The 25802-nt window shown below is 37.7% G+C and overlaps 1 protein-coding gene across 1 annotated transcript; it reads right to left on the bottom strand.

Moving 5' to 3' along the window:
• Positions 1 to 300: 300 nt before the first annotated feature.
• LOC136242150 (cytochrome P450 20A1-like) lies at positions 301 to 16207 on the bottom strand. The gene is made up of 9 exons (XM_066033564.1): positions 15863 to 16207; positions 5470 to 5552; positions 5195 to 5367; positions 4733 to 4878; positions 4316 to 4483; positions 3633 to 3830; positions 1929 to 2113; positions 887 to 1063; positions 301 to 649 (listed from the first exon to the last, which is right to left on the bottom strand). The coding sequence occupies exons 1-9, from the start codon at positions 15959 to 15961 to the stop codon at positions 400 to 402; spliced, it is 1479 nt and encodes a 492-aa protein (XP_065889636.1). The 5' UTR covers positions 15962 to 16207; the 3' UTR covers positions 301 to 399.
• Between the last annotated feature and the right edge of the window lie 9595 nt (positions 16208 to 25802).

Here is a 25802-nt window from a genome sequence, read left to right as displayed (position 1 = left end):
CCGTATTTCACCAGACCCTTACTTTTTGCAAAAGGGTGGGTAGTGGCAGACTACCACAATGTATGATAAAATTAAAAAGCCATTTGTCTGCCTATACATAATTCCTTTGACACCAGATATTTATCTTGCTAATTCATAAATGCATCAGTGGTTTTTTTTTTTTTTTGTGCCAAACAAAGCACTTATCATGTGGGAGGAAAGCCTTGTCCTTTGAATGTAAGAATATAGAAATATACTCAGCAGAATTCCTTTAGTTAACCAGAAAGATTATTACTTGTGCCACCCATGCCCTTATATAGCTTAAACAGTAAAAGTAGTTGCATTATCATTTTCTTGATACAAAAATTCTACTAAATGTCTCTCATTCAAGAAACCAAGTCAAAAATTATTAGTTGCTCTCTATTTTTCAATAGGATGAATATGGTATTTCAGCGGTTCCTTAGGAGTAGTGACTAAACCATGAACCCTTCCCACATCCTTAGCTTCCCCAACTGGTTTGATAGTAAACTGTTGTAGTAGAATGGTCAGGAATACACTGACTTCAACATACGAGAAGACATATCCTGGACATTTACGACGCCCATGACCAAATGGAGCAAATGCCATAGTATCTTTTCCTTGTAAATGAGAACATTGGGTGTGGTCAAATCTACAATGAGACATGCAGTAGTAAATCAACCAGATTTTGCTGAATTTACATGTATACAGTGTACATGTGTAAAAATATAACTCCACAAGAAGGACTCCCAGAAAGATGGACACCTTGAAAATATGGATGCTTGTCCATAGCCTTATTTGTATTGGTGGACATAACACACATAAATAGGTCCCCTGATCTCTAATAGGGTCACTTCAGTATGGTCTTAAAGTGTTCATAATAACTCGCTTTTCAGTATCTTTCCAGATTGTTTCATTCTTGAGAGACACACCCAAAGAAATCACAATTGGTGTATTAGCAGGAATATGGTAACCTCCAGCTACAATATCATCATCAGAATAACGAGCTGCATATGGAGCTAACACAGAGAGCCGAAGAGTCTCATTCAATACTTGACGTAGTAATCTGTAGAAGTGAAGCAATTTAGTGTAACAAAATTTTAGAGAATATAACAACAATTTAGTAAATGATAGTAGGGTTACCTGAATGTTTTATTAGAATACATAAGTGCACTTCATGGTTGGGGGGCCAGACAATGTTAAGGATAAGATGCAAACTGAGCACACGAAGCATGCTAAACTAGGAGGGGAGGGGAGGTTTGGGGGCATACCTCCCTTCCAGAGGAAAATTTAAAAACAACTAATTCTCTGAGATAGTAAAACATGCTTGAATCATGCCATCAAATACAGCACTGTATACTCACTTCTGTAGCTTAACCCTTATGTCAGTCACACACAACATTGCCAGTTGATTGCTAATGATACAGAAACTAATTTCAGAGGTGCTTGCCGTGATCATCATTCTGAAATGTTGCTGAGAAGTCAGGTGTGCAAGCAGATATGTTTCATAAATACTTTAGATGGATTTTTGATTGATTATAGGTGAATGGTACAGCAATCTGAAATGTTGTCAGTAAGGAGACATTTGACTACTTAAAGAGATAACTTGTCAAATCATTGGTGGGAGGGATGGCTTACTATGCCTATGGAACAATATTATAATAAAACTACAGTCATTATTAGGCAGATTCAGAGACCAACTTAACAGTACAAAGCTCACTGTACAACACATGCAAATACATTGCACAAAATCTGTGTTGGAATTGGTATAATTTTTGCTAAATGCTTTTGTGTTTGAACCTCAAGAAGAGTAATCTTGATTATTTGAAGCATCTACCAGCCATAGCACATGTTTTAGGTTAGTGATTGTGTTAACATATGGATTCAATCTAGGACTTTCTTTATGAAACAAGTGTAAAATAAATACTCACGTGTTTGGATCATATGCATAGTCCTTGAGTCTCCCTTGCTGGTCAGATCCCACTCTTTCTTTCATCTCCTCCACCAAGTTGTGGTAGACATCTTGGTTTAGTGTTAGGTAATGTATTGTCCACACCAACAAATATCCTGAAGTGTGTAGACCTCCCACCATAAATGATATACCGTCTGCAATAATCTATGGATGGCAAAAGCACCAACAGCATAACAATATACTTTGTCAATAAACACAGCTGTGTTCCTACAACCAGCATTCTCTCAGACACAAAACAGTATCATTTTATTATTTGCTAGAACTGGGTGATAGTAAATTTTAAAATGACAGCAAGACACTGTTCCTGATAGACAACAATAAAACAACGGCAAAACTTCAACTAGTGCATACATATTACCTTCAAAGAGATGTGAAGAGGGGTATAGTATGGTAGCATTGTGTTGTAGGGGATCATGAAAGTTTGAGCTTTCCTGTCCAAAATTGTCACTCAAAAACTAGCCTCACATTTCCTGATGACAGCTTGGCAGTATTGGCTAGGCATAATTAAATCCAAAAATATCTTCACCAAATGTTTCCAGTAAGTCTATGAAATTTCGGTTTAACAGAAATTTTTACTAACTGACTAACTGATTCCTTCAGCCAAGCATAACTCGACTACGAGTACATAATGCTTGATTTCTTTATTGTTAGGCCCAAGATGTGCCTTTTCGCCTACTGCAGCTGATACAATAGATGACGCATCATGGACCCACCTTTGTCCTCATTTGTGTTCATTTCTTTCTCCACTACTGTGTAAGTGTTAATACTTAGCTTATTACAGGTTTTTGCAATTGAATTCGTCCCATTTGCAATTGAATTCGTCGGTTTTGCAATAGAATCCGTCCCGTTTGCAATTGAATTCGTCAGTTTTACAATTGAATTTGTCGGTTTTGCAGTTGAATTTGTCGGTTTTGCAGTTGAATTTGTCGGTTTTGCAGTTGAATTTGTCGGTTTTGCAGTTGAATTTGTCGGTTTTGCAGTTGAATTCGTCGGTTTTGCAATAGAATCCATTGTGTTTGCATTACAATTCGTCATAAACAAAACGGCTCCAAGAAACCAACCGTTCATTAAGAGATGAATTATTTACGCCATGGAGAGTTACACTTGAGACACTAGAAGGTAATTGGAGTTGGTAGTACACAAAGTTGATAGCTGTCTGACAAGTTAATTAGCTTGCTCGCAAGTGACCACACCCATCGCAAATGGTGCAGTAGAGTTTGGAATGTTGCTGGATAGGCTGTAGAGGAAGAATTATTGCCTTATAAAGAGTTGTTTACTACTGTTGTACTTGAACAAGTTCTTGTAGCAGCTGCTACATCATGTTTTCGTGTTTTCTCCAGCTGCCATTCTTGTTACGGACGAATTTAACTGCAAAAGCGACAAATTCTATTGCAAAACCGATGAATTCAATTGCAAACGGGACGAATTCAATTGCAAACGGGACGAATTCAGTTGCAAAACCAACGAATTCAATTGCAAACAGGACGAATTCAATTGCAAAAGCAACAAACTCAATTGCAAATGGGATGAATTCAATTGCAAAAACCTGTAAGTAGTGTAACTAACTATAGGACAGTAAAGTTCTGCACACAGGGCAGGTACCAGTCACAACCTATCATCTGCATAACATACTTACCTAAGCAGCTAATAAAACAAACATTACCTGATCATGTGACACACCAGACTGAAGTAAAGCATCAATAAATGGTATATCCTCCTTTTCTTCTCCGCTTTGTCTCCTTTCAACCACACTTAGTATTTTATCTCTCATTTGCTGAACACCATCATTAAATTCCTTCTCTCTGTCACTGCCTGGTTCAGGAGGACCAATATGCATTCTTTGCTCCATTTCTTGGAATACCTAAAATGCAAATAGCATGGCAATGGTTCAATTTATGACATTACAAAGCTTCCAATGTTCAATTTACTTTTACTTCTTTGGTTATCAAAACACTGTTTTTTTTTCTCATATTGTAGCAAATGAGTAAGTTTTTTTTGCATAAATGAAACTCAGTTGTGACTGGTACTAACTAACATAACCAATCATTTCAGCTAACCACTATGATGAATTCACTTAAAAATTAGTGAGTTAAGCAATATCCTCTTTGAGGCTTAAGTTTCAAAGGCATGAGTACACTAATAAAAGAGATCACTGTATTACAGTATTACTCTAATTATAGTATTTATGGTCTCAATATGAGCACTCCTGACTGTTCTATTAGAGTATTTAGATATATTGATATTGTCTAGGTGCAGTACCAATCATTTATTGTATCGATACATTGCCGTATCAATGTGTATCACAAATCTCTAGTCTCCAATGCTATACTGAGCCTACTAAAATACCTGATGATAGATATGAGTCATTTTGCGCATCTCATCTTCATTGTTAAACACACTCCCAAAACATGTCCTTGTTATGCCTTTGATGGTCATGGTTAGAAATTCCTCTTGAAGCTCCACTACTTCGTCATGTCCAAGTTTTGACCAAGTACGTGCAGTCTCATTAGCTATCTAAAATGTAAGAGGATGCCATACAAAACATCATATGTATGTGCACAAAGCAAAGTTCATTACAACCATACAGAAGAAAACATTAGTCAAAGGATAGGTACATATGTTGCGTTCACATCAGGACATGTGCTGTGCAGTCCAGTATGCCATACCAGACTTACGTGTATCCAGCAAGTGAGATGGGGGCTTTATGCTTTTAAAATTATGTAACGCAGTACATATAACATTCTGTATTGAATATTAGCTCACTTTTACAAAAATTGGCACGTATCCTTCTAAGAATGTTCCTTTCAGTGACTCATACAACCATTTCCTTCTGTCCTCCCATTCCTGTCCATTTGCATACTGGATACTGTCTGCAGTTATTAATGGCTCAAACAGTGTAAACAGCAACTCTGTGGAAATACACGAAAAGGCATATGTATACAGACAGCACTGCAGTAAACAATATGTATCTTCATACAACTGTATACATACTTTCCCTACCACCAATGTCTTTCCTTCAAAAGCATCCCATCTCAAGGATATCAAACTTATAATGGTAAGAGTGTTAAAAATTAGAAAACTTTATAGCTATACCTTTAGAGACACTGCCAGGCTTGCCTTGCTAATTGGAAATTTATATAGTGGTCAGATCATATGTACACACAGTCACACTAACGTACATGTGTAAGTACACAAGTAATATGTATATGTACATGTCTGACTCACTTGGTCTATTAGTCAACTTGATGGTATCCTTGAACAGTTCAGGACTACAGATACTCACAACTCTTTGCTGACCCCACCAAAACATTGTAATTGGTTGTTGACCATTTTGGTGGAGGTGGAGCAGATACTCATATAGGCTACCATGTTTGCTGAGCTCATCCAAATCACCATTCCTGTTGGAGAAATGACACATGGAAGTATCTTCCATTCACTTTTTACAAAACAATACAAAATCTGTACATTATCTGAACAGTGCTTGTAAAACATTCACTCACTCTGGGTCAGATGGTTTCCGGTCCCAACCTGGTACAAGCTTTACACTGGATGTGCCATCACTTCCTTTGGAACTCTTCTTGTTCTGATTAGTGAAGGACCAAGAAACACATAAGCCACATTCCAAGAATGTATATACATCTATCAATGACCATCATGAATACAAACTAAAATGTAAGAACTTTTGATATGAGATTACTAGTACAAACAACAGTTATATCATAGTAGCTGTAGAATATATATCACATCAACACTTGTCCTCGGCTTCACCTTGTACTGTTGGTGATAGCCAAGAGAAACTTGTATTGTGATTTAACTGTAATGTACTATCATACAGTACAGTAGTAGTATATTAGGGATCATGAAGATCTGGCCAAAAAAATCACCCACTTCACAATACCTGGAAGTATTGGTTAGGTATAACCAAGCCCAAAAGTGCCTTCAGTACAACCCTAAATGCTTCCAATAGGTACTGTAGCTACAAAATTTAAAAAAAATCATTCAATGGAATTTTCTACTGACCGACTAACTGCCTGTCTGCCTGATGCCTTCAGACAAGCATAACTTGATTACGGCTAAGGCTACAGGCTTGATTTTTTTCACTGTTTGATGTTACTTTGTCTCGAGATGTGCCTTTTGGCATACCACAGCATGTAAAATGCACACATCATGGACTTACCTTTGTCCTCCTTTGTGTCCCATTTCTTTTTGCTGACAGCGCAAGGTATCAATTCGTGGTGGCACAGTGCATGGCTTCCCTATATGTTTGTATTAATAAATGAGAATTGTCAGTATTTTCGTGGTGACTGGATTGAATGCAGAAGTACTTCTATTTGTAATGCTGTGTAACGGCCTGAACATAGCTGCAAGCGAAGCGAAATGGCTACTTCACTTTCAAGTCAGTAATTGATAGCTGGGGCATGTTCAGATGAAAACATTAACTCTGGCGCTATCCTTGCAATAACCCTAACAACAGCATAATTTAGTCTTTAAATACATAGACAGTTCCAAATGATCATGTATCCAACTATTTAATCACCGATACTGTCCACCTCATATTGATACTACAATGCAATGTATTTGAGCTACTTGTTAGTAGTTTCCTCACCTGTATGTCTTCCTGGTGGGTGACTTGTCAGTTAGGGCTCACTCACCAATAGTAACAAGCCAAAAGTGTATACAGTAATTACTCCTACACTGCTACTAGCACAAAATGTACATTACACTAGCAGTTCAATTGAGAATATGTCTTGGGACTAGTGAAGAACATCTTGTGCCATGCGGTTAAGTGTCATTAATATGATTGTATAATCACAACACACACACAAACTCGCCACCAAGACAGTAGCCAGAAGAGTATCACCACTGATGGTTCACTAAATATATCACAAGGCTCCATGGATAACCAGCTAGTCATACTTATTAGAATGTGAGCATTAACATGCCATGTATAACCTCTTCTAGTTAGGAGATTTTTGCTGCTTTATTTATCCTGTGTATATCTGTACATTAATCATCTAGAGTGACAATCACAGTCTCTTTAATTGGCATGTCAGTAAGTTTTTCATAGGACTATAAGCTGAAAAGCCAGTACGCTGTGTTCTTATCTTTGATTTATATAGCCATTAATCTAAACCCATGCACAGCCAAATTCTCAGGGAGCACTGGCTAAATTTCATAACTGTCCACTACACAGAACTACTTGGTCACCATATTATATCTAAATACTCGCCATAAACTAAGGAAGTTGATTTGTTGCTGTGTACATAATAGTAACTGCAAAGAAGTTATCAAACAGGTTTAAACTTTGATAAAAGCCAGCCTAGTCAAACAAACAACAGAAACCCAACTAACTATTTACAAAGATGTCTTACACTCCAAAGAACTATTATATACAGTTTACTTACAGTGTGATCCATTCCCCAGCTGGTTTCTTCCCCATTTCGTTGTTGTGCATGTGTATAAATGCACTCATGTCCACAATGCCATGTCCAGGATAAAACAGCAGACTGTTGACTTTTACCTATTAAATAACTTCTCAACTCATTACCTCACCTATTATGAAACGTTATATACATGACATGCACTCATTCAGGAAGGTGCCGATGATCCCAGGAATGGGACCTCTATGGGCGTGTCTGCTTCAATGCTAGCTAGCACATGTTGCTATGAAATGCATTTTAAAAGTTAAAATGAGTTTATTCCATTGGTGAGTATTACGATTGTGAAATTGGTGAGTACTATGATTGTGAAATTTGCTGCTTTTATGATTATAGGATGCAACACATCACGATTATGACAACTACTATGATGTGATAACTACATGGATCAATAGCATTGTATATGCACAACTTTGTATGCATTAACAAAACAAGGTGACATTGTGTACGACTCACAGGTCCTTTGTTAGGTGAGACTACTTTGGTGATGCTGTCCTTTTACCCCTTCTGTTATATAGGCAACTGCTATAGAGATGCAGGAGAATTGAGATTCCTAACTTCCCCTTTTAACTGCTAATGTAGCAGCTAGCAGCTCTAGGCAATTGATGTGAAGAGATTGTTTAATGGACTGAATTCCACTGCAGGTTGTTCCCCGACCCTGTAGGGAAGCATCTGGTGTCATTGTAATAGATGATGCCTGCGTAATAGGCCTCATCCATTCCAAGAGTTGAAGTGGAGTTGTCACCACTAAAGATCTTCCAGCGCTTGAGGGGACAACTGGACCATTGCCTGGTAATTCTGCTGATTGGCTAACAGGGCTTGCCTTCTAGTGAGTGGCAAAATATGGACACCATTTGCGGGGCTGGAATGGTCGCATTTAGCTTCCCTAAAAGCTGGGAGAGTAATTGAGCTGATGGTTGTTCTAAGGATAGTAGGTGGTGAGCTTCCTGCCTGATTTTCTTGATCTTCTCCCCTGGCAATTTCAGGTCCATAGTTACTGAGTTTACCATCATTCCCAGAAATTCTATTTCTTGCAGGAAATCAATCATTTGCTGAGACCACTGTCCACAGACCTGTTTGCAAAATAGATTGTTATCTCAGCTCGCAGTGTTTATGAGTTGGAGGCCAGACCCTTTGTAGTCACAGATAAATTTACACAGGATTGGAATACTTTTCCAGAGAAACTGTATGCCAATTTGCCTTGGGGTCTGATAGGCAGAGTCCTGTTCCTAGTAAAATCCCAAGGAGTTCAGAAGCTCATGCTGGTAGCACCAGTGTGGAAAGCCCAAGCTTGGTATGCCTTGTTCCTCCAAACGTAGGCCGGTGTGTCAGAACAATCTATTGGACATCATCCCAAAGTTAGCCGTGTAGGTTATATCTGTCAACAATGTGAAGGCAGCCATCTTTCTAAGACAGCAATAAACTTTGTACAAGTCCAATAAGTTGTACAACTCCTCTTTCAGTAAATGGGCTAGCTGGTGTGGTGGACAGAGTAGAAATCCCTTTTCATGCCCTATAAGTGACGTAGCCAATTTCTTAGCATAGTTCTGTGAACAAGGCTACAAATACAGCTTATTAAAAGCTTACTGTTCTTCAACCCATGACAAAGTTGATGGCCACCCCGTTAAGCAACATCCTACAATTGTGAGAGTACTCAAGGGAGCCTACACAAAAGACCCCCGCATGGGAAGTGTCAAAAGTCATCTCTTACATTGTTGCCATGCCGGGGCGGATCCAGGGTCTTTAGGATCTCGAGACCCCGTTCAGGTTGAACCTTAATCAGGAAATCTAAGAGGGAAACAGCAAGGAGAAAAGCAATAGATTGTGAAATATACTCTAATAGAGCAGTCACAAACTATCTAATAAAGCAATCACACAATAATTATAGTATAATGTGAAGGTAGTACACACAATATGTACAGTTTAAAGTTCAACAAATGATGGAAGACATGCGCTTACTGTGTGTGGAAGAGCTGGAAACTACAAGGAAGCAATAGCATTTATAGTCACTGATAGGTACGCGTCTTCTATATATATAAAGTAATGTTTTACTGCAGGTACTTTTCTTTTGTGGCAATGCATCTGACCCCTTTGGTCTATATAGTCATATGATATTATTTGGCTATTCTTGAGACCTCGCCAGCCAACAAGACTTGAACTCCCTGCAGTGTGTATTATGAAGTGATAGTATGTACAAGTTGAGCTGGATCCTGAAAAAACAGGTAAAAATTAAAAGTGGATTTTTTTCAGCCAACTAGATGATTAGTGGTGACAGCAAAGGTGTCAACAACAGACATGTACGGTTTGGGTCCATTACAAATTTGGGAAAGGGTTACAGGAAATGTATGGTGAAAGTTTTGATTGGCTGTAACTATTGTGTCAGACATTTGAATGAAAAGATTTTGAAATATTTTTAGCGGGTCAGCAGTACTACAAATGAGCCAAATTTCAAGATGGTGTGTAATTGTATCCGTGAGTTATTAAATGTTTTTGAGGATCCAGCTCAACATGTACATACCATAATTATTCAACTTGGTCAGGAAGGAGTGTGATGAATAAGAACTCCATCATTTGTAATACTGTATGCCAGGAGTTGTAGTGTAGTAAGTTAGATAGCATAGCATAGCAATAAGCTGCACAGACAGCAGCATAGGCAGTTTCCAGCTAGTTAGCTAGATACATACATCATGCTTTTGCCTAAGGGCACATTTTATGTATGAATGCTACAGGTGTAGGATGTGCTGAGCTGCATATGTGAACTTTAGGGGGATTTCCCATCACCAAGCTCAGAGACCCCCCCCCCAAATCCGCCCCTGTTGTCATGAGTGATAACGAGTTTTAAAATGTTGTCACTCAAATTAGTTGCGTCTAACTAGGCCCTTCAAGGTCTAACGACTTGAGCTTGAAAGCTACGAGAATGTTACCAGATGGTGTGCAATTTAACCGGCAAATCTGATAAAAGTAGACATCATAATGATTATGACATACCTCCTGAAATTCTGCTAAGCAAAAATCAATATTAGTCATTTACACATGAATAAATATGCATGTACCAAAATAGTAACTCAATGGATAACAACATGAGTATAGTGAACCATTACAACTACTCAGCTGTGCATGGATATGACTAAGTAACCTTACATAACCAGATTATTGCTACCTTGCCTACTAATATTCATGATATCAGTGAAGTAGCGATGCTACAATATAGAATTTTTATACCACGATATTATGGAATAAATATCACGATAATCATGATACACATTTACATTCATTGATGCATATTTATGGACTGGACACAATATTTTTGGACTGGACACAATATTTTTGTTCATAATTGATGTCCTATAATGAATTAGTTGGAATTACTACAAGTGTTTTACAGCATGCAAAAACAGCAGTAAAACCAGGCGCACGCCCTGCAGCTGGCTGCGGGCCTGGTTACTGTGTGTATGTCTGTGTCTGTGTCATTCTGCCCACACAAACAAAAAGTTTTGTGTAAAAAGCAGCCTGTATGTGAGAATTGAAGGTTGTATAGCACCAGTATTGTAGGAAAGCTTTCAACCTGCACAAGACCAGTAGCAGTCCATCCTAAACAGTTTATTTAAATATTGGTTACCTTACAAATGTATCTAAAAGTAATTGTAGGTTGAGAATACGCAACAGATTGCACCATGCTAGACACAAAACACTGCATCACTTCCTTGACAATTAGGCACCTGCCTAGCAAAATGTTCTAAACCATACATGCCTTCAAAACCACCCATATAGATCCCTGTGCTATATATTTACATAATAGCTGAAAAAGCTCAAAGCATATATGCAGACACCTTAGCTCTCACGTGTTATGTGTAAGGTACCCACATACATTTGGTATTTATGTAGTTTTCCATCTTGTGCAATGCAATTCAATAGCTTCTTGTGTCATTAAAATCAATGTAAAAGTATTAAACCGGCAGTGCTTTCATAGCTCAAACCAAACTATAAATGGAGAGATTACCTATAGCCATGCCAAATTTGCACTTAGCACAGGAAAATTTATTAGAAAAGGATGCCGCTCATACGCACATAAGCATACCTTGCTCATTTTAACCTCAGATGTCACTTTACATAATATTTACCTGCAGCTAAAGAATTTGAAGCTGCTATATATACAAAACAATAACAGTAACATAAAACAATAGTACACAACAATAACAACTTTATGGTTTGACTTATTGTTAACAATTAATAACTATAACTAATTTAATTTTTGGAACCCTACAATAACAACTAAAATGAGAATGCCTTACAATTACAACACTAGACCACACCCATCAAATAAAGATCTAGGTGGACTAATAGTGATAGAGTGCGGAGACCACACCTCTTAGCATTCTAGCTATTTATTTAACAGCAAACAAGATCACCTCACCCCTTATTGGTATAACTAGCTGCACACCCCTTGGTTGACTCGAGATATTCTAATAGAACAGTCACTCTAATACAACAGTCATGTATGATATTCTAATAGAACAGTCACAAGTTACACTGTAACTAGCTGTGCTACAACAGAAAACTAAACAAACTAGAATAATCGTATTACAGCATAGCTCGGTGGGAAAGTCCCTACTTTGGCGTCGAACAAATTATAGCTGATGTGCCAAAGTAGGGACTTTCCCACCGAGCTATGCTGTAATACCATCATTCATCTCTTGTTTCACAACTTTTATTGCATAGATTCCTACTTCATTTTTAAATTAAAATACATCTCTTGTTTCACTACTTTTTATTGTATAGATCCCTACTTCATTTTTAAATTAACAATTTTTAAAATACTAGTATTCTTAGTTTTCTTCTTTGAAAAGAGTAGCTGTTACACTTCAAATATAAAGAACTGTACACTAAACAATCTGCTGTACTGTGGATTTTCTGTCCGTTTGAACATTGCATACTGTGTATCGTGTACTGAGTATTGCGTATTGCATTATAATCCATGCAATATGTGTTTCGAGCACACAATGTTCAAACAGACAGAAAACCCACAGTACTACTCAAACGTGGACAAGCCTTGTGGGAGCACATGCAATAAAATGTTTGCGGTAGCTAATTGTCTGGGTAGTGTAATAGAGGCCACACCACCATAGGTATCCAGGTAGAGATGTGCTTTGTAACAGTACTTCTGGTGTCTCCATACTAAAAAAAATCATATCAGAACACACTAGCTAATTGTCACATCAGTAATACACACACCTGTAGCTTATTTATCAACATTCACTGTGTATACAAAATGTACAAATTTGTATACAAATGCACAAATATATAAACGCACAAATTTGTATACACAGTGAATGTAGAATCGGTATCGGCTCTTTTTAACTTAAGGTACAGATAAATTGGATATTGTTACAACTATAACCTACAAGTTATGTTAGTCACAACTAGCCATGACCACTCCATTATCCTATCGAACAGTTTATTGATGGTGATACGTGATACACAAAATGCACCATATCACAAGAACCCTAATATGGAGTAGTTGGGGATAACCCCACCAGACACTAAAGCTATTTGTTTCAGGACTAAAATTTTTGATATAGAGCAGTTTTATGTAAATCGTACTGCTTTCTCAGTGGACTACATTGATCAAGAGTTGTATAAGTGACAGTCATGAGTATAGTTCAGCTAGCTATATATGAGCCTAAAGAATGGCATACACAAACCATGCGCATTTCATTTGCAAAATATTCTTAGCAAGCTAAGTGTGCCCACACATGGGATAGTGTTGCAGATGTTAGTTTTCATACTCAACAACTATGGAGTATTCTCAATAGTGTTATGTGTGGTGACTTCTATTTGACTGACTGCTCTATTAGAGTATCTTGATCTTGTATCATTTTTGGGGGAGGGGGATCTGCCACTGAATTATTAATTTTACAAGTAATTTTACTAATTCTCTAGATTAATAAAGCACAGCACTAAATTATATACAAGGTAGGTTAATTGTGTGGGCGCCTAGTTTTTAGAAGTAGCACAACACATCAACTTGTTAGCACAGGTTTAGCAGATTACAATCTTTAATTAAATTCCATAGTTATATCACAATATCATACAGTACAATAGTAACTGTATAGTAGGGACTACAAAGGAGTAGGCGTGGCCCACAAAATAACATCACCCAAAAACCAGCCTCAATTTTCCCTGACAACAATGAGGCAGTATTGGTGAGGTAAAACTAAGCCCAAACAAGCTTTCAGATCAACCCGAAACACTTTCAACAAGTTGCTACGGAATTTAAATTTTTTTTTATTCGACGGGACTTTCTACTGACTGAGTAAGTAAGTAACTGACTGACTGATGCCTTCAGACAAGCATAACTGGATAAGGGCTAAGGCTACAAGCTTGATTTTTTCACTGTTCAATGTCGCTTTGGCCCAACAGGTGCCTTTTGGCATACCGCACTACGTACAATGCATTCTTCATGGACTTACCAGTGTCCTCCTTTGTGCCCCATTCATCTTTGCTGACAGGGAAAGGTGTCGATTTGGTGCGAGCACGCGATGGCTTCCCTTCGAAACAGAAATCGTCCGTATTTTTCATAGTGGTTATTTTGATTGCAGAGGTGCTTTTCAAACAGTTCTTGGTTCGTATTGCTGTGTAACGGGTTGAACATAGCCGACAGCGAAGCGTAATGGATACTTCACTTTTCAGGCAATAATTAATAAATTGGGGCGCGGCACCGTATGCGTAGATTGTAGGAGGTGCTTCCGGAAAAGTTCTTGATTCGAAATGCTGGTTGAACATAGCTGACAACCATGCGTAATGGATACTTCACTTTTCAAAAGATAATTGATATAGCTGGGGCACGCGGCACCATTTCAGATGCGGTATGCGTGGGTTCACCAGTCATAATAAAATTATTTACAAAAAAAAGTTAACAAACAAGTACATAAAAAAATTTGGAATTTTCAACTAGAGTAGGGACGACCATAACACATCGATAAAAAGTACTGAAACAAGTTGGAGTAGTCCATGATATTAAATAAGAAGTGTTATATCCTTACTGTGCTCAAGATACCATAATGGAAATGCACAGTAGGGATATAACACTTCTTATTGTTTTACTGTGATTTAATATCATGGACTACTCCAGCTTGTTTCAGTACTTTTTATCAATGTGCTATGGTCCCTACTCTAGTTGAAAATTCCAAATCTTTTCATGTACTTGTAATTATAAGCATTGCACTACACCACAGTTATATCACGTATCGCGATTATCATGGCATCGATATCACCACAGCAAAGTGAAGTTCTATACAGTGGAGTTGTTCGCAGATATTTCCAGGAAAACGCTACATACACTAGCAACAGTAGAAAGTTCACTATGTCAGCTACAGACATGGGGCCAAGTACATGAGTACTTATACTTAAGTACACTTAAGTACAAATTTGAAAGTACTTGTACTTTACTTAAATACTTTCTTAATTTCCCCAATGTACTTGTACTTATACTTAAGTACTTCACTAAGTACTTGTATGTACTTTAAGTACTTGTAAGTACTGCAAACATTGTACGTAGTTTGTACACAGTGGGTATGTACAATGAGAATAACAAAATTGTATGAAGGTGCAATTTACAACTACTTGCGATTCTTCTACTGCTTTCCCCAACCATACTATGTATCATGTTGCCACGAGCAAACAAAAACAATGCTGCTGTTCAAGGCAGTGCATTTTAAGAGTTTAAGAGAGAGAATGGTTGACAAAAACCTGAAAGTATCAACCCCTCTAGGCACACTTACATACTACAATACACTGAATACAGTGTATATTTTACCACAGCAAAATGTACTTGTACTTTACTTAAGTACTTCCAGCATGTACTTGTACTTTACTTAAGTACTATCTTGAGTGCTGCTGGAGTACTTGTACTTGGAAAATTCAAAAGTACTTGTACTTTACTTAAGTACTTTTAAATGTACTTGGCCCCATGTCTGGTTAGCTAGCCTCATACTGGAATCACAATTTAGCAGAAATCCACTTCAAGAAGGCTGCTACTGCTAAAACAGAGGTCCCTACAGCTAACACACTTCTCCAAACTCTTCAACTGACAAACATCATACATAAGGGAGGCATGGCAAAAAGTCTAAATGAAGACCACGCCCACAAAATTATGAAGTGTCAATTCACTATTGGCAGGCCATAAAAAATAATTGCACTTCGTTAAAATACCACCCCACCTTTACATTATATCGCTCAGTAACTAAATTAAATCACAATTGTAGCGAGCCATTTCATCGACAATGGCGCTAAGTAGCCCTCATCAAATTAGTCTCGCATAGCCAGACCACTAGCTTTTCTTTTGTATGTAGTTTTCGCTCACGCACACAAAAGAAAGGCAGTGGTCTGGTTACACCAGACTAGTATCAAAAAGCGAGATCAAGAGATCAAAAGTGCACGTGACATAAAAACTTACTTGAGATCCAACAACGTTTTGAAGAACATAGTAGAGAACCAGAACAATAGTCAATCCCAACACGACGGAAAAGGCTAGCAGGATGATGAAATCCAACATGGCTTGTCCCGTTCAGCTTAACCCGACTATTGTCGGTAGGTGATACCCTTTGTGGTTAAACAAAATAAGTGAACAAAGGCACGTGATCGTTTTTTTGTTGTTGTTTGATCATCCTTTTCTCTCTTTTTTTTGATCATCCAACTGTGCCAGGTGTTGGCGGTTTCTTGATCTCGCTTTTTGATGTACAGGGTGTATGCCGACGTTTCAGTGGTCTCGCGTTCCCACGGAGCTTATCAACTGAAAATTTCAAGCAGGCGCTTATAATTTCCAATCAATAAGCGCCGTGGGAAAAAGCGGTCTGGCCACGCAAGGCTACTTCTCTGTTTATGCAGCAGGGACAGTGTGGAGTTGGATATTTACTCGCTAATGTTCTCGCATTTTACATGATTTTACCATGAACAGCCACTCGGAAAAGCACTTCTTGTCAGGGGCGTAGAAGATATTTAACTTATGGGTGCCCAGTGGTAAAGCTGAAGACCAAAAAAAAAAAAAAGGTCACGACTGCTTTATTAGAGTCATTGACTGCTCTATTAGAGTATCTCGATCTTTTCAGTAAGGCCCCTATTTGGTGATCATTAGTTTCTCATCCAGCCTTTCTAATTATTATGATGCGGGCGGGAGGGTATTACCATTATGCCATTATTTTATAATATTTACACACTGATGTACAGACCTTGTCCAAATTGTCGTTCTTTCTTACTACAAACATTTTCTTCGGCACCAGCTGATTCTACTTTTCGTGATCGCCAACTGTTTTTCGACAGTCAACTGAAAGCCTGCTTTGATGAAGTCGATAGAGCACGATTGCAACTGGCACTGCAGCAATTTGCTAAGGAAACAACAGTTCTCCTGGCGATATATAGTGCATTGTAGCGTTCATCAACAAAAAATTATAACAGTTGGTATCACGTGTTCTTCTGAGCATTCACAGAGTAAATAATGGCTTACCATGCGGTAGCTTAAGAAGGATGCGGGCGGTGGATGAGAAACTAATAATCACCAAATAAGGGCCTAATATGTAGTACAGTGTGTTGACACCCATTAGTTACGCAACTGCTGGAAATATTTAAGGGTGCCCAAGCACCCATGCTTCCTACGCCCCTGCTTGTAATGCACCTATCAAGGTTTTGCCCCACCTACCCCCATGGGAAACGCGGGGCATAACGAGGGGGCTAGACAAAAATCAGTTTAGGCCCCGGGTGTGGGGGTTTAGGCAATGCTAGAAAAAAAGGTTGAGATATTCTAATGGAGAAAGGAAGGGACTAGACCCACAATTTTGCCCCATGCAGTGTCACAGTAGGGGAATTAGACTTAGAATTTGGTCAAATCCCCTCATATTCCCCTGCTTTGTTCCAAATAACGAGCCAAATTTCATCATGTCGGAAGTAGCAAATGCCAGGGACAGTACCACGTACATAAAAACTTTAGTTTACAGTTGCAAGTCACTACCTGGTGCTAACTATAAACAGCTGGCCATGGTCACATAATAGTGACTGAGTGTGAGCTAGCCTAACACTGAGCTACGCTGAGCAGGGGCTGATACAGGGGAGGGGGGGGGGATGGGTTGGCTAGCCACCCACCATGAATTGAAATACTTTACTTACACATGCAAATCAAAGCATTAATAGCTACAGTACTCATACTAATCATATAAAACACTTGTAGTACACATATTCCTGTTATGTTTAGTCACAAACTCTTTGCATATTTGTTCAATATTCAGTGGGAAACTAAATCCTTGCATTGCCAACACTCCGAGGTTGCCCAGTCTTTTATCACTCATAGTGGTGCGCAACCATGAATGGATTTGCCTGAGACAAGAAAAGGTCCTTTCTGCCTCAGTGCTTCTGATGGGTAGTGTTGCCAATATGCAGAGGAGTTCTTGTATATTGGGGAAGAATATAGGATCTGCATCTTCACTCAACAAGTGAGTTATAGACTTATCCTTTAAAGTTGTGCAGAATTTACTGCAGTGAGTTTTCCATCTAGCAAGCTCACTACCAAGGTTGTCTTCTGCTGGCAGTAAATGACTCCATTTAGATGTTAATTGGACATCATAGCACAGCTACCAACAATTTGCTAAGCTTTAGTTATAATAGCTACTAACATGTCACTTACCAGTGTTTCTTTAGGTTCAGTACAAGTGGCCAGCACAAAATCTACGTTTATAATTTTCAGTCAAAATCACTTCCAGATTCAATCTCAGGAGGGCAATTTTCAAAAATTTTCCTGACCCCCTAGTAAGAGCATGCTTTGCATACTGAGCCATGTGCTTCGCACACTGAACCTATTAACACAAAACACTTTGATAAATCCCCACTTCATTATATGACAGTACTCATTGTATAAAAAAAACTATGAAACTAAGCCAGCCACCCCCTTTAATTTATTTCTGGATCAGCCCCTGCTGAGGTCTAACTGTGCAAGTAGCTCAGTATACCCATCTCACTTGCCATAGATTTCTATATGTACAGGAGCGGATCCAGGGAGGGTTCCATGGAACCCTCCTTTTTGGAAGGCTCAATAATTCGATATACTCTAATAGAGTAGTCAAGATACTTTAATAGAGCAGTCACAGTATTCAGAGAAGCAGTGTAGCAAGCAGGGGCGGCGGAGAAGGGGGGCTGCAGCCCCTGTGAAAAAAATCCCCCTAAAATTATCTGTAGCTGTGATGGAGAGCCCAGCTTTACAGCATCATTCGAGATACTCTAATAGAGCAGTCACAGTATTCTTTGAGGAGCAGTGCAGCAAGCTACGTATGTAGTTATAGATAAGGAGATATAGTCTAGTTGGTAGAGGGCAACTATTGCCAGCAGGTAAATAATTACTTTTTTTTTTTTTTGGTCTTCGACTTACAAATAGGCTATGGAATCACCAAACTAGACCCCCAGCCCCCCCCTAAATATAGGAGTCTCCGAGCAAGCTACGTATGTAGTTATTAATAAGGAGATACAGTTGGTGGAGGGCAGCTATTGTCAGCAATAGTTGCCTTTTTTTGGGTCTTCGGTTTACAGCTAGGACTGAAGTTGCAATTCCAAAGTGGAATCCCCCTTTTAAAAAGTCTGGATCCGCCCCTAGGCTATCTTTGCTGCAATAGCTAACTGCTAGCTAGCTATAGCCTGAGGACTAATGCACCTATCAATATTAAGCCCCACTACCCCCCTCCCGGGCGTACATGGGGGAATAGTGGGGGATTTGATCCGATTTGACCTTAAAAATCTAGTGGGGCATTTGACGGTTCAAAAATTTTAGCACTTGCTTGACTTTATAAGCTATAGAGTAGAGGCTGGTATTGTGGGACAGGGGGTAATATGGGTCGCATAGCTTAAAACCAGTTGAGCAGGTTAAATCCTGCAGATTTAGGAGTGAAGAGATAGTACCTATTCAGATCATCACAGATAGTGATTAGAAGTCAACCACAAAGCTAATTATGAGATGATATAGCTCCTTAGATTTACTACATCATATTGGCATACTGTCGATGATTCTCTTTGTACCACTCACTATGTAGTTAAGAGTACAAAGATGTAAAGTAGACATATGAAGTCAACTAATCTTTTTCGACTGTCTGCAGTGTCCCTGCTACCCTTTACATATGAAATCTACCGTAATTAAATATAAACTATTCAACTTTCAAGCACAGCATCTCATAATACCCCCATATGTCTCATAATACACACATCTACAGTATTCCAGAAAAATTATCATACAGACCACCACAAAGCAGGAAATTTTTTGAATTTTTAGGTTAATGTAGTTTATGGGTACACTTTTCCATAGTATTAGTGTGAAATACCAGGGTTACAGTTTTAGGTAACTTCAATGCTTTGAAGTTAAGTGTCTCATAACTACCACCACTACTCTACACCTCCTGCAAGAATAACATACTTTCCCAAAGTACACTACGTGGGGATTTGACTACTCGTCATGCCCCACTGGCCGAGTGGGGAATTTGATTTTTGAAAAAGTCAAATCCCCACCTTTCCCCCACCCTTTCCCGGGAGGGGGGTGGTGGGGCATAATATTGATAGGTGCATAAAGCATTCAATTTGAAACTGTCTGTCACTTTGGCATGATGCCCACGCGATCCGGCATTCATGCATGTGTTGAGTTCAAGACTTCAAGTAGACATCCAACAGCTCCTGCATGGACTGGAAATATAGTAGAGCACTGAGCAGTTGTAGTAAAGCAGTCAACTGCAGCAATACAGCTAGCTACTATGTAAGTGTAATTGGTTTATATGAGTTAACTAGGTTCTGCATGATGCTAGTGTAGCTCAGATCAGTCGGATATTTTCAAAATTGGCCACATTCAGTTCAGTATAAATTATTGAGAACTCATCATCCTGCCTATATTATTACATTAGTTCAGGATATGCATTCATATGAGAAACCTGCATTATTAGTTTTGACTGCATTGCCAATCATTCCAGTACATGGTAGCTAGTTGCATGTGATCTATAGCTATTGTCAGCTAGCAAGGACATCTTTGTTAGTAGTTATATTTCATTAAAGTAGGCTGTATATACTGCTCACTACCGGCATTCAAGACTCATGATGATGATCAGCACAGACTACAATAATATCAAGAATTCTGTGATCAGCTAGCTTTTAATGGACAAATGAAAGAGAAATCCATGTGTGCATTCACTATCTAAAGTGCGCATGGTGCATGTATGCATATAGCTTATTGCATGTAGAATTTTTTATGCTACATACAGAGAATAAATACAAGAAAATGCTTTTTAACTTCAGCATGCAGTGAAAAATAAATTAATAATATTATGTACTGTATTTATGATATTTCCAATACAAAGGCCCAGTTGACATATCCTCTATATACTACAGGATGGGTGTAAGAGATATTCATGATAGATACATTTCCACATGCAAATAACTTGGTGTGTACTACGGTGGAAGTATTCATGGTATGTCCTACACTAAGGTTTAGTACATGCAGGTGTACTTGGAATGTCCCGCATTAAAGGAAAGGTGCAAGAGAAATTCATGTGGAAAGTACAGTAAATCTGCTGGAAATCTGTGGCCTACGTTTCCTGTAAGTTTCCTGAACTCGCAGAACCATAGGAAATTTGATTATTCTCCCAGTGATAAAAGCCTTGTTACAATATGACTTCATGGATGGAAGAACAACGTCCCAAAGGGATGCAAAGATGAAGAACATGAAAGAAACTGATGCATGTTCTGAATAAATAATTTCATTAACTGGCCAAAACTGGTGGGCGATGAATGAAGCGAACAACAAATAAATAACTACAAATAAATTACTCCAATAATTCACCTGACTTTTTGTGTGTTAGGTACTCATAATACAAAGGTTACATGCCCCTAGTATCAAGGCAGAATCTTTTGGTGAGGCTGAGATTTTGCCATGCAGATTTTTAAAGATTGCATAAGCTTTCTGTCATGTAAATGACTCATAGTAGTGGCTGCATTTTATCTTTTGCAACGTGTGCTTTGTGTCTTCTTGGCCTCATGACTCTGTTAGTCTTGACTTGATAATCACTTTGCTGCATATTAGCTAGTACATTTAAACTTGCATGGAATTTTGTCATAGCTAACTTATATTGGTATGTATAGTTGATGTAATAAGCAACTACGTATATGGTTCAACTGTATTGTAAAGCAATAATATGTTAAGCAATTTACTATGCAAAATTGCAATGTACTACAGTGAAACCTGTGTATTAAGACACCTTTGGACTGGCCAAAAGTGTCCCGATTATCAAGTTGTCCCGATTTTCCAGGTCAATTTATGTTCTAGGGGATATACTTTGGGACTATTACCAGTGTCCAGATTAAGCAGGTATTGTCATTTTCAAGTGTCTGAATTAACAGGTTCCACTGTATAACTACCTGTACATGTATGTAGGTCCATGTATAATAATAGGAAATTTACTAAAAGGGAAGTAGGGCGGGAATTGCTGAAAAAACCACAAAACAAGACACTTTCAGTTCTCTGTACAAAAAGTATTGTTTGCTTATTTTCTCTGCATTCAGTAAATTGATGATTTGACTCCTTGTACATATTCACAAGACCTTAAATACGTAGCCTGGTCCTTAGAAGGATAGCAATTATGATGATCAAGGTTGAGAATTTCTTGTTTGTGAGTGAGGAGCTAGAAAGGAGGGAGCTATAATTAGAATCACAACAAGGCTGAATATATAGGTCAAGAGCCTATTAATGATCGTATACATAAGTACTATGTATATTAAGTTGTACAGCTATCCCAGAATTTCAATTAAGTGAACAGTTTTATACATGCATCTTAAATCTTTTCATGGACTATTCTAAACACTTAGAAGGGTAGCTGCTACACTTCATTGTAGAGCACATGAAGTTAGAAATTCTGCTTATTGAAAATGCATTGAAATGACTGCAAATAAAGCTATTCTCACTTTAAAATTAACACTGCCAAAATTCATAGAACAGTACAGACAATGAAACTTTCCCATTAGTACTGAATTAATTAGCTATTGTTTTCCAAGCTTTGCATACACGTAGTCTATTATGTAGTAGAATGGATTAGTGCACAAAATGGGCAATTCATGCACTAGGGCTGAGGTATAATTATGCTCATGATTCTTTGCATTATTCTATTCAGAATTTCCTGGAAAAAGCTTGCATTATGCTGCAAAACTTATGCATTATTCTCATAATTATTCCAATAAATTGATATAGAAATGTAGAATTGACTGTTTATTTAAAATTCTATGGTTAATTATTGCACATAAACAAGATATTTCATTGTTCTAATAGAGTAGTATGCAAAAAATAGGACTGATTGCTTTATTAGAGTATAATAGGTGAATGTTCTATTAGAGTATATCGATCGTTCATTCATAAAATCTTTGATAATTCTTTCAAAATGCTAGCATAATGATTTCTGGCATTATGCTGAAAATTATTCCAGCATAATTACCGCACCCTTATTGTGCACTTTGTGATACAATTATGAAACTTTCCACACAAATAGTACTCCTGGTGACATTTATTTTTTGATATAGTGCCACTGCAGATTTTACCTTTGGCAGCCTTTATAGTTTTTGCACTGAAAATTCATCATTTTTGTCTTTATCTCCCTGAGGCATTACTTTACACTGTTAAACCATGCTTTCATGTTAAAGGTGTTGTTCTAAGAAACAATATGAATTTTGTTTGAAGTGAATAGTTTGCTCTACTGCAAAGTTATGATTACTTTTATTACTCATAAAATTTGCTGAAATTATTTGCACTTGGGGTGTAAATTACCATTGGGCAGTAAACTTCATAGAATTTCATGGCTACTATAAATTATTATAACTTTGGAATGAAATCACCTATTGACTTCAAATAAAAACTAGGTTGTTTCTTTTCAGCAAGACCATTAATTTTAAACCATATTTTAACAGTGTAAAATAATGCCAGGTTATGGCCTGCATGATTACATCACTGCAATAGTGAGTGGAGGCATACTGTGGCAAAATTAAGCTGTTAAAATGCTGGTAATTGTGCCACTATCAAACTTGTCAAACTAGTGCAAGGTCTCACTTCATTAAGTAGAACGGTCAACAGCACAGTGCCCATTTATCTAACCAGTTCGCTACGCCAATAACTCAGTGAAATAAAGACAACAATGATGAATTTTCAATACAAAAAATGGCTGCAAAGGTCAAATCTACGACAGCACTATATCAATAATGAATGTAACAAGAAGTACAATTTATGTGGAAAGTTTCATAATTGTATCACATATGACACAATGTTTGCACTATGCTTCTCTACTGTATGATTTAAATTTACCTATTATGCTATGTTGCAGTGCTCAGAAATTCAACCTATTGTGCACATAACTATGTTCAATATTTTTGCTTCAGTTCCCCAGTATCAAATTTGTATGTAATAATGAGTTTGTGAAAAACTTTTAAAAAGTTAACTGTCTTTTTTGGAAACTTTAAAGATTAGCATGCTCTAATAAAACACACTGTAACTTTAATACAGCAGCCAAGTATATAGCTCTTTAAATTTAAGAGATATGACCAATTTCATGAGAACAACTAGACAATACACTTTGCATCATATATAGCAGGTATTTTCCAGAACTACTTAAAAACAGAACACTCTGATCTGCCATTATAAACATCTCCACCTTTACGTCAACAATAATGTTATTATTGTGTAGTTTAATCTTATTTTCCTGAGCACAGTACTGCAGAGATGACTGCTCAGTGGTAATAATAAAAAATCATCTGCATGGTCATACTGACAATTGCCCAGACATGTCATAGTAGCCTGCTGCGTGTTATTTTATAGGAGCATGCAAGTGTGCTGAGAACGTCACAAAATGTTGTATAGCCACAAATGGCCATTGTACTGTTTCTGTTGCAAGCTTTTATAATCATATTAAGGATTCATTGATTACTAGTGAAAATTTTATTGAAGCCACTGAATGATGAACCCAACCAAATGTACTGGTCTTGATTGCATCCACTTCAAGTTTCAAAGTTGATACACTGTGTTTACATTTGATTGATTTTTTATTTAAACTCAACACATTCGGCAGGGCTGTTCTTCCATGTGAGAGTTTACATATCATCACAGACTGCGCATTCAGATTCTATTACATTCATTTGCACTATATTGCATGGCAATCAATGCATGTATAACTGCTATAGTAAATAGACCACATACATGTATTTAGATAAACCATAGGCAGTGGAAACAGGGAGCAGCCCCCAAATTTTGCTTGTAAAAACATTGAGATATACTCTAATAGAGCAGTCAATCAGAGATATACTCTAATAGTCACTCTAGTAGAGCAGTAGCTTATATATCTGTTTAAAACTGTAATTATAGACCAACCTAATTGCAAAGCCATAGAAAAATATTATATGCTTCAAATCTCACTGTATAACGTTCATTATTTAAGTTGCCCCTCCCCCCTTGGACCAAACATGCAGAACAAGCTTAAATCACAATGAGTTATACAAATGTACAAACATGTAAACAAAAGCAGTGCTCAATTCTACAGCAAATGTTGAAGCTATAATTAACTGAACTTGAATGCATCCCAACCATTAGGTTAAGTTTCTCATCCTCCAATACTCAAATTAACAGTACAGGAGGGCAGATTTTTATTTTACTGTTTTATTAACTGGATAGCATGAAAATTAATAACTCATAATGCAGTTTTCTTAGCTAGTTACCAACTTTAAATAGTGCTGGATGGCTGCACTCAGCCACCAGTAGTATAAAACATCATTGATGCAGTTGTACAAATAACGGCAATGCAGGCAGGGACGAAAAAACCAACTTTATGTGGCTTTACGGTCCCTACTTAATGATTTTTTTGTTTTTATTTGTCTGTTAGAGACTACATATCCACTCAAAAACAGCCAAGCTGCTGCTGTATAAAAGGGTGTGGCCTTTAAAAGCTTGGGTGAAAAAGTTGTGAAATCATAAATGGCAGTCATGAAATGGTTAATTAATTAATAAACTTTAAATGCACAAAGCCACTATAATGCATGCACAATTCAACTATTTTTGCAGTGCTTCTTGTAAAGGGATCTGCCTCTCTAAAATACATTTTGTAGTTCTCACAAACAAATGTAGCAAGCATGTCTGCATGGTGTACATAAGAGCTATATGATTAGCTAGCTAGCTTGTGTACATTCATAACTCAATTGAATATGTCTTACTAGTCTGAATATTTTGAACTTTATGCATTTGGGCAGTCCAAACCTCCATGATCCAGCCCCTGCCCCTTTGCAAAACGTAGGGGTCTGGTGAAATACATGCAGACCCCATATCAGCAAATTCTGCACTAGCCAATTAATGTGTGCTG

This window comes from Dysidea avara, chromosome 13, assembly GCF_963678975.1.
Source record: "Dysidea avara chromosome 13, odDysAvar1.4, whole genome shotgun sequence".
Taxonomy (NCBI): Eukaryota; Metazoa; Porifera; class Demospongiae; order Dictyoceratida; family Dysideidae; genus Dysidea; species Dysidea avara.
Note: the sequence above shows the minus strand (reverse complement) of the source record. Positions and strands in the feature narration are given on the sequence as shown.